This window comes from Hyla sarda, chromosome 6 (genome assembly GCF_029499605.1).
Source record: "Hyla sarda isolate aHylSar1 chromosome 6, aHylSar1.hap1, whole genome shotgun sequence".
Taxonomy (NCBI): Eukaryota; Metazoa; Chordata; class Amphibia; order Anura; family Hylidae; genus Hyla; species Hyla sarda.
Genome location: NC_079194.1, coordinates 92,384,177 through 92,397,900, shown reverse-complemented (window position 1 = coordinate 92,397,900; position 13,724 = coordinate 92,384,177). Strand labels below are relative to the sequence as shown.

Genomic DNA, 13,724 nt, shown 5'->3' with positions numbered 1-13,724 from the left:
CAAAAGATATAGGTGGACCTTGATCTCGTCTGCCTGAACCACACCATACATTTTATTTTATCTGACAGACCAGCCTGGGAGGAAATCTGAGGGAAGGGTTTTACTTCTGAATGTGAATGTAGGTCATGATGTACCTGCAAGAAATTTAACTTAATAATAACAAAAAAATGGCCAAAACAACTTTTTAGAGAGAGGTAACTTTTTTCCTTGTGGAGGAAATTCTGGTATTGCATATAATTGGAGATTTTCATACCCTTGGTGACGGAAAATATAGATTTTATGCAATAAATCCTTCTTTACTGGACTCAGCAGCGAAACAGTTAAATACAGAATATAAGAAAAAAAACTTGAAAGTGCTACCAAGTGTACTGTACATATAAGGTGACCAATTAGGATAGAGCTCAGGTGATATAACCAGGTGAGACTGTAGCTCCTCCTTTTTCTTTGTATTATCAGCAGAGAAATAAAAAATAAATAAACAATAAGTCTCAATATGAAGATGAGAGAGTAGAGTACAACCATAGGAATCCGAAAGTACTGGAAGAAGTACGAAGATCTTGAGATGAGATGTCATCTATGCTCCTCAAGAAGGTTGAACTGGAACAACAAAGTAAGTAACTGGAACAGTATTGAAGACTTGTACAGGAATCATCCGTGTAGTCTAGTATGCTAGGAAATAATGTACAAACAATTAATATAAGGTCTTCAAAGAAGAAAAATGAGATGCACTCACCCAAGCCTTTATCTTGCAGCAATCTTTATTCCGTTTTCATAAAAGTAGCACAGCGGGTAGATGCAGAGGAGCAGCCTCGCAGGCTGCTCCTCTGCATCTACCCGCTGTGCTACCTTTATGAAAACGGAATAAATATTGCTGCAAGATAAAGGCTTGGGTGAGTGCATCTCATTTTTCTTCTTTTGAAGAGTTTATGCTGTGCTGTTTTTCGTTGGATCGCACCCCCATATAGCCACCCAGGTGTACATACCAGCAACAGTCTCCTATAGACCCTAGAACTGGACTGCAGTGCCGGACCCTCCGTTCCTCCCTTTTTGCCAAGTAATATAAAGGGAGGGTAATATGGGTGGGATAATGTTCGTCTCCTGTCTTTCGTAAAATCTATATTTTCCGTCACCAAGGGTAGGAAAATCTCCAATTTTATGTCAAGACGGGAGACTTCCATTATGCAAGTTTAAAGCTTATACATGTATATAAAGTCAAATATATAAAAATGAAATGACACAGAAACATGAGGTTCAGGTCTCAAGTAGAAGGTTTTAAAGACAGACTCAGAAGACCAGTTAGCTGCCTTGAGAAGATCAGAAGAGAACCTCCTGTCTGAATAATTTTTGTAGAGACTGTGCCTCTAGTAGAATGAGCGTTAAAAGCCAATATATCAATACCTGCAAGAGACATGGATTGTTTGACCCATCTAGCCAGAGTTGGAGAAGAAACCGGTAAGTGAGGTTGACAATAGGAAATGAGAAGTTGTGAAGAGGAAAGATGACTGAGATTTTGAGTTCTACGCATCGGACTACACTTAGTTTCTCTTGTAATGGAAAAGCAGGATAAAATACTTTGTGAATATTTGTTTTAGTACGTCTATGTATCTTGAAAAGGACACCTTGGGGAGTGTATTGTGTGTGGGATATGTCTAAAGCTTTGACATCGGATACCCTTTTGATGGAAATAAGGCAAAGAAGTGCCGTGAGTTTAAAGGATAAAAATTTTTATGATAAAGAATAAAGAAATAAAGAAAGTAGAGTATTTACATCCCAAGTGTTGAGATATTTGGGTTGAGGAGGACATTTGAATCGAATGCTCTTAAGTAGTTTACATATTAAAGGATGTTTGCCTATGGCGATAGAATGAAAAGGAGCATGATAAAAGGAGATGCAGAGCGATAAAGATTTGGGGAGAGATTTATCAAAACCTGTGCAGAAGAAAAGTTGCCCAGTTGGCAATAGCAACCAATCAGATCGCTTCTTTCATTTTTAAAAGTGCCTGTGCAAAATGGAAGAAGTAATCTGATTGGTTGCTATGGGCAACTGGGCAACTTTTCCTCTGGACAGGTTTTGATAAATCTCCCCCTTAGTGTTCTGTAAGCTTTGCCAGCATCAAAAGATGCTGATAGGAAATTTAGAATGTGGACGATGGGTGCATGAACGGGATCCAAGTCCCGTTGTGAGCACCAATTAACCCATATTCTCCAGGCTGATCTGTTAGCAGATCTGGTACCTAGAGCCCAGGCTTCTGATAGGAGAAATTTCTGAGTCAATTGGGATTGACCTGAAATCTTTCATGCCACCAGAGAAAGCTGGTTCGAAAGGATCAGCGGATGTGAATTCCCAGCAGGATTTAGAAGAAAAGGGAATGATGGAATGATTCTTGGAATGTCTAATAACATTGACAGAAATTGTGGGAACCAAGATTGAGCTGGCCAGAGAGGGGTTATTAGAATCAGAGTCGCACCTTGAATCAATGTTTGTAGGAGAACTCTGGGAATTAAAATGAAAGGAGGGAATGCATAAAGTATTCCTGGGGGCCAAATCTGAAGGAGGTCAGCTATACCTAGAGCTTCCAGATTGGGACGCCAGCTGAAAAAGTTTGGGATTTGTCGATTGAGACAAGAAGCAAAGAGGTCTAATTGGAAGGATCCCCATAAAGAGTTCATCTGGTGGAAGATTGAAGGGTCCAATTTCCAATCGCTGGAATCTTTCAGATGACGAGAATTCCAATCTGCCACTGAATTCTGCTTTCAGAATAATTTCCCTGTCTAAACAAAAATGCCAAAATCTCGATTTCTGGCCTCCCAGACGGTTGACATATTGTACCGCTGATATGTTGTCCATACGTAGAAGTATACATATTTTTCGCAAAGCTCTTTTAATGTGAAGAAACCCGCTAGAAGTTCAAAGCAGTTGATATGAAGGTGAGACTCTGAAAAAGACCATTTTCCCCTGGTGGATAAGGAACCACAATGTGCGCCCCAACCTAGGAGGCTCGCGTCAGATTCCAAGATAAGATTGGGTATGGAATAGAATATTGTTTTACCATTCCTTTCTTGAACGTAATGTAACCAGCAAAGAAGCTCCTCTTTTGCTTCTGACGATAGTTGAATCTCGTCCGAATAACCAAGGCCTTCCCTCAAATGTTGGATCTTCAAACGTTGGAAAGCCCTGTAATGTAGAGGAGCAGGGAAAATAGCCTGAATTGAGGAAGAAAGTAAGCCCACAATTCTGGCTACAGAGCGTAGAGATATTCGATCCTTGTTGAGAAGAGATCGGATTTCTTTTGGAATAGTTTTTAGCTTTTTTGAGGGTAGGCTTAACCCCTTAAGGACACAGGTTTTTTCAGTTTCTGCATTTTCGTTTTTTCCTCCTTACCTTTTAAAAATCATAACCCTTTCAATTTTCCACCTACAAATCCATATTATGGCTTATTTATTGCATCACCAATTCTACTTTTGCAGTGACATTATTACATTACATTATTTCATATTTACTGATTTAGTGTTAGTCATGCATGGTAGCCATAGCATTTATTATGGCTGACTGGACTGAGCGGGACACTGATCAACTAAATCTTGAAGTTAATCCCCTTCTAAAAATTTGCAGTCCTTAGTTTGGGATTGGTCAGAAGACATTATGAATGATAAATGTCAAGTGTGTGTGTGTGTGTGTGTGTATATAATATATATATATATATAATATATATAATCTATTTTTTAAATTTAATAAATTAATATAGAATACATTTATATATATTTGATATATGATAGCACTAATAAATTAATGTAATGAAATAGAGTAAGGAGGAAAATTCCTCAACAAGTTGAAAAGTTTAAGGCAAAAATTATATATATATTTTTTTATAATATAATAGACACTGTAATGATGAAAAACTGACAGTAGGGGGCAGAGAAGCACCAGAGAATGACCGGAGTGAGGAGAATAAGACTGCCGAATCAGAGCCGCGTATCCCCACTGTTACAGACGAGAGGAGGTGCCGTATCTGTGACAGAAGGGCGGGAATACCTCTGTTGAGCACCAACTGAAAGAGCAAATCTTGCGAGAGGCAGTAATTACAGCTGCGTAATCGCAAGCAGTAAGGGGAGAGTGCGCGCTGGTAATGGGAGGCGCAAGCTGAGGCTTAACTATGGGAAAAGGTAGGAATAAAAAGAAAATGGAGAAAACCAAGGATATTATAAAGGAGAGTGAAAGATAGAGAATAGGAAATAATATATATTTAAATATAAATGGGACACATAGCAGGTTATTGGGGGAAAAAGTAATGAACGGAAGAAACGGGTTAAGAATAGGAGGATAACGATAAGAGAAGACAATTTTATGTATCTAATAATGAAAAATGGAAAAAATCATGAATATATAAAATTATTAACCCAATGCAGAATTAATACACCTAACTTGTCTGCTGAGCAGCAAAGAAAGAGGAGAAGCTACGGTCTCACCTGAGCTCTATCCTAATTGGTCACCTTATATGTACAGCACACTTGGTTGAACTTTCAAGTTTTTTGCTCATATTCTGTATTTAACTGTTTCGCTGCTGAGTCCAGTAAAGAAGGATTTATTGCATAATGGAAGTCTCCGGTCTTTACATAAAATCCCCAATTACGTTCTAAGGCATTGACTTAAAAGGATACTTTCTTTAATAGGTGGCACCGGAGGGCAAGCTCTCTTGCTTTTGGAGGAGAGCTTATTTTCAGTAAATAACATAAGATTACATTAATCTTAAAGGCATAAATTAAGCAAATGTTTAATAAGAGGTAACTAAAATGAACCATAGGAACAGCTTTGTGGGTCAGTAACTGTGTGAGGTGCCTCTTAGAATACCTAAGATTCCAGACATGTCTTGTGATTTATTTGATCTTCTGATTTTTAGGGCGCTAGGAGGAGAAATTGCTCTTAACATACACAATGTCTTTATGAAAACTATCAACGCCCTAGGCACGGATGAGCAAATTGCCAAGTGGCTGCCCCTTGCACGTAATTACAAAATCTTAGGAACATATGCACAGACCGAACTAGGACATGGTAAGTTCCTGAAGTTCTCTATAGACTGCAATGCATTTCCAAGAGGAATCCGCAGAAACAATGAACATGTTTATTGTTTCTGCGGATGCTGGAATCAGAAAATGTGCACAATGCAGCAGAATCCCATTGAAATCAATAGGACTCTGCTGCATTGGAATTTCTGCCAAGTGAACATGGCCTAATAGTGAGGGAACTCCTACTTTTATGATATGTACCGGCATTTCAAAAAGGTCATGTACGGTAATTTCATCCACTATCACATATTTCTCAGAACCTCTTTACCATGACAGATCTATGATATTTGGGAAATAAAAATGATCTCTGTAAGTCAACAACATGATCCTGTATAAGCAAAGTGTCCAGCTCCCAAACTAAAACATTTTTAACTCCACACTTTAATAATCCATGTTAAAAACGCAAAAAAAATATAGTTTTTTTCAATTCTATTTTTCTATGTAAATGCCATCATGATAAGGGAAGATTTGATGAATGTATAAATATTTAGTGGTTCTCTCTTGTGTTCGAATGTGGTTTATTTATGTGGGGGGGGGGGGGGTGGAATGGAAGGATCACTATTGGGCTATGTTTTTTTTTTTAACTTAATATTAAATTGGACACTTGTTCTTACACACATTCATTTTACAATCCTAATAATTTTACATCTGTAAAATTGTCATATCCTTTTTTTTTCAGCAGTTTTTTTTGTTTGTCAGAAATAGCTGCAGACGAAAACACTTAGCCCTATGTACAGGATAGGGAATAGTGTTTGATCGCGGGGGGTCCCAGCGGTCGGACCCCCCGCGATCAAACACGATTAGGATCTCCTAAACTGTGCCCCAGCATTAGTGATCAGTGTGAACGGTAAGGCGCATAGCATTGGCCTGAGAGGTCGACGGTTACGCCCCCTCCCAGCCCCGTCCCCATACAGTTCTATGGGAGCATTCGGACCCCCCCCCGCGATCAAACACTTATCCCCTATCCTGTGGATAGGGGATAAGTGTTTTCCGCTGCAGATGTCCTTTAAAAGAACGTTTTTGTTTTTTTTATTAACTGAAAATGGAGCAGTTCTTTATAGGTGCTACTTTAAAACACACTGCTCTGCAGCACAATTATTTTGGACCCATAGTTGGGCGCAATAATTTAAAGCATAACTCCAGCATTGCTCTTCTGGAGAGATGCAGGCCATGCTTGGTGGTACAGTTGCCATGGCCACTGAGTTCCATGCACAAGTCCTATTTAATGTGAAAATCGCTTGTGCACAGAACTCACTCTCCATGCCGAACTTTACAGAACAGGTAAAAGAGCAATGCTGGAGTTAAACTTTAACCACTAGATCCCATTGGTGCAAGCTTATTTGGCAACTTCTATTAGAATAAGTTTGGTATACTATCCAACCATGGTTAGATTAGTTTGTGGCATCAAGCAGGGCTGTGATCCTCCATCTTGGGGGTTCTATAATTGTTACAAAACTACAAAACCCAGTATGGGTGCTTTCCGGGAATTGTAGTTTTGCAGCAGTTGGAGAGCAACAGGTTGGTGATGTAGGGACAATAAACCACATTCAAAAACACACACACACACACACACACACACACACACACCCCCTTCTGAATGTTCTCATTTGTGACCAATTTTTCTTTGATGTCCAGTTATCGATTTGGTTCCCTACGAATGAGGCTTAAAGCGTACCCGTCAGATCCAACAAAACCATTTTTTTTTTATATATCACTTAGTACTTAATCCTGACCATGTACATCTAATTTTTGTGTATCTAGCACCTTTTATTTTTTTTATTACACTTTTAGTTTAGCTCACGAGTCTGAATTCCTCTCAAAGGGAGGGGGCATGGCCTCACTATTCAGGTCTCCGCCCCCTACCTCAGTATGCTCTCTGCTCACATCTCCCCTAGCATTAGCAAAACTACAACTCCCAGCTTGTCCTTACTGACAGTAGCGGGACACAAGCTGACAGTGGGAGGATTTTTCCTCCAGCTGTGAGCCCTGCGCTCACAGCTGTCAATCAAGGAAGTATGTCCATGACATAGGTGATGACGCATGGACACAGCAGGACTAGTATGTGTCCAAGCAGGCAGGGGGGCAGTTGATTGACTGACTTGCTTTTTCAATATGAAATACTGAAAATGTTCTAATGAAAGCAATTGAAAAACCTATTGGTTTTGCATGCTTTACAACATATCAAAAGTTTTTGTATCTGACAGTGCCCATGTAATCTTAGATCCAGGTCTAATTAATTAATCCAACTTATGTTCAAAAAGTAAAAGAAAAAGTAGGCTAGCTGGTATAGGAACATTTATGTAAACCACTTATTTGCTTTGAGAAAACTCTAAGCTTTTATGTTATCTATTTGCAGGAACCTATCTGCGGGGTTTAGAAACCACAGCCACCTTCGACCCCAACACCCAAGAATTTATAATAGACACTCCCAAGATAACGGCGACAAAATGGTGGCCAGGAGATTGTAAGTATTATTATTTTTTTACAATTCCACATCTTATTTCTTGCTGTATAGATTGTCATGTTAATGTCCAGTAATTTATATTTCTGTTTTTGATATGTACAGTAGGAAAAACCTGCACTCATGCTGTGGTCCAAGCCCAACTATACAGTAATGGAATGAAGTATGGCATGCATCCATTCATAGTCCCTATTCGAAGTCTTGAGGACCATTCCTCACTCCCAGGTAAAAAGCCGAGTTCACTGGACTTTCTGTATGTGGAAACCTAAACATGGTTTATATGTAGACTTCATCATCTCATTCCAAAACCATTAGAATTTGTATGACCCATTTTCTGCTCTTCCCACTAGATTCATGTCTATTCAGCCATAAGAGCATATGTGCAGTTGGGCACGTATATTAGGAAGTAAGGCCTGGTTCACAGTTGGGAGATGAGTGTTGTTCTCAGAACATTTGGTCTACAGAATGATATAGAAACGCTGTGTATTTTCCACACAAACACTTACTCTAAGGTCCCTTTCACACTATGGAATTTCCAAGCTGAATTCCGCTCAGAAATTCTGCTGCATGAATTTCACATTGATGTCAATGGGATTTTGATTGACCTGTTCACACTGTGAAATTTCGAAAATTGCTGGAACCACCAAAAGAATTAACATGTTTATTCTTTCGGTGGAGTTCCACCTGGACTGTATTGTTGTCAAGGGGGACAACACAGGACTGCGCGGTCATAATGCAGATCGATATCAGCGGCAGCTCCTGCTGCATATGGCATATACGCCTGCCCCTGTTGATTCAGGTACTTATTCTGATTGCCATATTGAAGTTGGGAAGGGATATATTATGGGGGCAATTGGCATCAGCCTCATCGGGGGTTTATGTCTTCCTCTGGATCAACACAGTAGGGTTTTAGGTTGAACTTGATGAACTCGTACTTGTATTTTTGAATGAAAGGAAATAGTGGTTGTCATATTAGGAGGCTATGAGTAAAAAGGGTAGTTTTAAATCTATAAGTCTATAAACCTCACTTCTATGTTTATTTTAATATGGACAATTGATTTACTTATTATAATGTAAAATTTTTGTTTATAAAAAATATCAACAGATCATCTAACCTCTTTTAGGAATAACTGTTGGGGACATTGGGCCCAAGATGTCCTTTGAGCATATAGACAATGGATTTGTCATGATGAGGAATATTCGTATACCAAAGGAAAACATGTTAAGCAGATACTCACAGGTATCCTGGTTTATACTGTATAAATGTGTCTCATAAAGTCATCAAGTAATTTAAAAACATGGCAGAATGCCTTTTACAACATTCTTTACCTCTACCATCTACTAAACCACAACCCAACCAGTCTTTGGATTGGAATCCTAAATGGCAAATTCTCTCCAATTGCACTAAGGCTAAGTTTCCACTTGGTTTTTTTTCTGGCAGTTTTTGAGCCAAAGCCAGAAATGTATTCAAAAGGAATAGGACATATATAGGAAGGACTTACACTTCTCCTCCCTTTATGGATCCACTTCTGACTTTGGCTCAAAACTGCAGTGGCAGTTTTCCAAAAACTGCCCAAAAAAATAAAAAAAAGTGGAAACTTAGCTTAACTCTTATGTGAGAAAACACCATTCATTCATATTAGTCCTTTCCTGATGATACTTTGGTCGCACAGATAAACTAGCATTATAATCTTTCCATTATAACCTTATGTAATATGCTTAGTTGTAGTGCCCGCTAATACTAGTGTGATAGCCTGGGGGTGTAGGGTATATGGGGTGTAGCTATGTGGTAATTAAAGGGTGTCTGATTAACCCTTTCTATTTGTGACGCCAGGGTGAGGGCTATTCTCTGAATGCTTGTCCTACTGCCACCCGTCCCAAGAGCGATAGGGAGAGGAAATAATTGAATGTCCACAACTGGAGAGTTTGCTGAAAACAGTTGGAACTTTTACTGAAGATTTTATGCTTCATAACCGGAACAGTCTCTATACAGGCAAAGTCTCAGAGATTGACAGTGGTTGGGACCTTAAGCATTTTAGAGTCCGTAGACTGATATGCGCTGTTCCGCTGGATTTAGGGGATTTAGTTGAGGTCCAGCAGTCACGCTAACTTTAGCAGGGATTTAGTTTAGGACTCACGGTGTGATTGAGGCTGAGGCCGGCAGGCTTCAGGCCTAGTGTCTTAGTAAGTTGCGCAGATCCGTCCTGATAGTCCGGCATCCACGAGAGCAGCAACCCAAGAGAGCGATCATTTGCTACAGCTCCCTTATATGGGCAGGGTCTGGCCTTAAGCTGATTGGTCCAGTACTTCGGTCAATCATCTTTACAAAGGGTTATGGGTAATCATGGGACCCAAGGACCTCCAAAGGTCCTTCAACATGCCATAGAGAAACCAACATAGTCACATGACCAAAGGTCCTGCGACGCTACAAAGGTAAGCATACTAATATGAATTATATTAAATATACACATTATTAAATATGTACACATAAACATTATAAAATTAGAGAAGGAGGAGGCGACTAGGGGCTGTCCCACCTGGGGGACCCTACCTGAACGTAGTAACTCTGACTTTGGGGACCACCACACAAGGTACGGTATGCAATACGGTACCGGGACACCACACTAGGCCACACAATAAACACTTACATGTACTATGCACACACAGTAAGTTGCAGTAATGCTCTGCACCCCAGTACTCATTTCAGATTGAACAGTAGAAGAAAAGAAACGGATCACACACCTGAATGTCTTGCTGTGCAGTTCATTACTGAAGTAGTCCGATCCACACTTCAACATCCCGACACCCCTTGACCGTGCAGAGCTGGAGCGGCAGAAGCTACACACCTGGACGACAGCAGGTGTGCAGCTCCTGCCGCTCCAGCTCTGCACGGTCAAGGGGTGTCGGGATGTTGAAGTGTATCGGACTACTTCAGTAATAAACTGCACAGCAAGACATTCAGGTGTGTGATCCGTTTCTCTTCTACTGTTCAGTACAGTATATATCTACTTGATTTCTATGTGCAGCACCACCTAGGACTCTTGTGCATTCTACATCCCACCCCCAACAGCTATTGAATTACATTCTGTTAAGGTAATCCATTCACTGCCCGAAAGCGGTGCCCGGCTGCTTTCTTCTCCTGTTTGCATACTCATTTCAGATTGCCTACTGTGCCAGGAGTCCTAGAAGCCTCCTTATATCCGAAAAAAAACCGGGCATTTCTCATTATAGAAAAAAAAAGTTAGTAAAAACCTTACATATGTTAACACTACACAATTCCTGAGGTAAGGGATCTCCGGCAGTCTTGTCAGCTGAATAGGGCCAGCATCACCCCACAGAGGTTCCGATTAGTGAAAGCATCATAGGGCAGGGGTTAAGCTCCCTTTTGAGTCTGTGCGCACGTCCCTGCTTGCTACAGTGTGCAAAACATATATACAAAACATACTTAAGATGTTATACGTTTTTTAAAATAACAAGGAAACTTTAAGCATCTATTGCTAGTTTCTGCATGTCATGAGTGTCACCTTGTGAGAGCTGTTAAAGATCAAATGCAAGTCTTCTGCTTACATAAGAATCACTCCTTGACATATGCTCAGCAGCTAGTTAGTATATAAATAATATGATTGAATTGTTAATGCTCTGCATGCAACTCACAGTAGGATATATAGAAATGCAGATAAGAATAAACCCCATTACACCATTGATTCTAGCCATATCGGCCATGAAGTGCTCCAACAAAGGATAGTCTAGTAGTGGGGGACTGGACTTCTTAATAATAATAATAATTTTATTTATATAGCGCCTACAGATTCCGCAGCGCTTTCAATTATGGGGTACAAACAAAGACAAGTATCAGACATAATATTACACAATAACTATTCAAACAAGAGGTGTGGGGATATGTTGAGGCCAATTAACCCCTTAAGGACCGGGGTTTTTTCCGTTTTTGCATTTTCGTTTTTTGCTCCTTGCCTTTAAAAAATCATAACTCTTTCAATTTTGCACCTAAAAATCCATATGATTGCTTATTTTTTGCGCCACCAATTCTACTTTGTAATGACGTCAGTCATTTTGCCCAAAAATTTACGGTGAGACTGAAAAAAAAAATCATTGTGCGACAAAATTGAAAAAAAAAAAAACCCCGTTTTGTAACTTTTGGGGGCTTCCGTTTCTACATAGTACATTTTTCGGTAAAAATGACACCTTATCTTTATTCTGTAGGTCCATACAGTTAAAATGATACCCTACTTATATAGGTTTGATTTTGTCGTACTTCTGGAAAAAATCATAACTACATGCAGGAAAATTAATACGTTTAAAATTGTCATCTTCTGACCCCTATAACTTTTTTATTTTTCCGTGTATCGGGCGGTATGAGGGCTCATTTTTTGCGTTTTTAACGGTACCATTTTTGCATTGATAGGACTTATTGATCTTTTTATTCATTTACACTGTTTTTTTTTTTTTTTTTTAATGGGAAAAGGGGGGTGATTCAAACTTTTAATAGGGGAGGGGTTAAATGATATTCATTCACTTTTTTTTTTTCACTTTTTTTTTTGCAGTGTTATAGCTCCCATAGGGACCTATAACACTGCACACACTGATCTTTATCATTGATCACTGGTTTCTCATAGGAAACCAGTGATCGATGATTCTGCCGCATGACTGCTCATGCCTGGATCTCAGGCACTGAGCAGTCATTCGGCGATCGGACAGTGAGGAGGCAGGTAGGGGCCCTCCCGCTGTCCTGTAAGCTGTTCGGAATGCCGCGATTTCGCTGCGGCTATCCCGAACAGCCCACTGAGTTAACCGGCATGGTTTCACTTTCGCTTTTAGCCGCGCGGCTCAGCTCTGAGTGCACGGCTTAAGGGTTAATAGCGCGCGGCGCCGCGATCGGCGCTGCGCGCTATTAGCGGCGGGTCCCGGCTTCACTATGACGCCGGGCCCGCCGTGATATAATGCGGGGTTACCGTGTAACCCCACGTTATATCACGGAAGCAGGACCAAGGACGTACCAGTACGTCCTTGGTCCTTAAGGGGTTAAAGAATGTTATAGGCCTGTCTGAAGAGATGTGTTTTCAGGCCACGTTTGAAACTATGGATGTTGTTGTTGAGTCTGAGGTTATTGAGGGATAGCATTCCAGAGAACCGGTGCAGCACGAGTGGAGTCTTGGAGACGGGAGTGAGAAGTTCGGATTATAGAAGATGTTAGTGTGAGATCATTAGCAGATCGGAGAGAACGTGTAGGATGGTAGACGGAGATGAGAGAGGAGATGTAGGGAGGTGCAGCATTGGGGAGAGCTTTGTGTGTGAGACTGAGGATTTTGTACTGTATTCTGGACTGAATTGGTAACCAGTGTAGTGACTGGCACAGGGAGGAGACATCGGTGTAGCGGCTGGAGAGGAAGATGAGTCATGCTGCGGCATTAAGGATGGACTGGAGAGGAGAGAGTTTGGAGAAAGGAAGGCCTATTAGTAAAGAGTTACAGTAGTCGAGGCGGGAGTGAATCAAAGCAATAATGAGAGTTTTAGCAGTTTCAGTATTGAGAAATGGGCGGATTCTGGAAATGTTTTTGAGATGCAGGTGACGAGAACGTGAAAGGGACTGAATATGGGGAGTGAAAGACAGATCAGAGTAAAGTATAACTCCAAGACAGCGAGCCTGCTGCCTGGGAGTTATGGTAGTCCCACATACTGAGATGGAAATGTCAGGGTTAGGTACAGTATCAGTTGATGGAGAAAAAACAAGAAGTTCTGTTTTGGAAAGATTTAGTTTCAGATATAAAGAGGACATGATGTCTGAGACAGCAGAGAGACAGTCACTGGTATTCTGTAGGAGTGCAGGGGTTATGTTGGAGGAAGAGGTATAGAGTTGGGTGTCATCAGCATAGAGGTGGTACTGGAAACCAAATCTACGGATTGTTTTTCCAATGGGGGATGTGTAGAGTGAAAAGAGTAGAGGACCCAGGACCGATCCCTGGGGAACCCCGACAGCAAGGGGAAGAGGAGAAGTAGAGCCAGAAAACGAGACGCTAAAGGAGCGGCCAGAGAGAGAGGAGGAAAACCAGGCGAGAGCAGAGTCCTTGAGACCGATGGAGCAGAGACTACTGAAGAGGAGTTGGTGATCCACAGTGTCAAAAGCCGCAGAGAGGTCCAAGAGAATCAGTAAAGAGAAATTGCCATTTGATTTGGCCATCAGA

At 40.7% G+C, this 13,724-nt stretch overlaps 1 protein-coding gene across 7 annotated transcripts in view; it reads left to right on the top strand.

The window, feature by feature from the left end:
• The window catches only part of ACOX2 (acyl-CoA oxidase 2), a 53,722-nt gene that overhangs the window by 21,787 nt on the left and 18,211 nt on the right, over window positions 1-13,724 (top strand). For all 7 annotated transcript variants that reach the window (XM_056524475.1, XM_056524476.1, XM_056524471.1 and 4 more), the window contains 4 exons: window positions 4,898-5,049; window positions 7,420-7,527; window positions 7,630-7,749; window positions 8,649-8,764. In XM_056524475.1, the coding sequence (XP_056380450.1) occupies window positions 4,941-5,049; window positions 7,420-7,527; window positions 7,630-7,749; window positions 8,649-8,764 (453 nt within the window). In that variant the 5' untranslated portion in view covers window positions 4,898-4,940. The remainder of the gene's footprint in view (window positions 1-4,897; window positions 5,050-7,419; window positions 7,528-7,629; window positions 7,750-8,648; window positions 8,765-13,724) is intronic.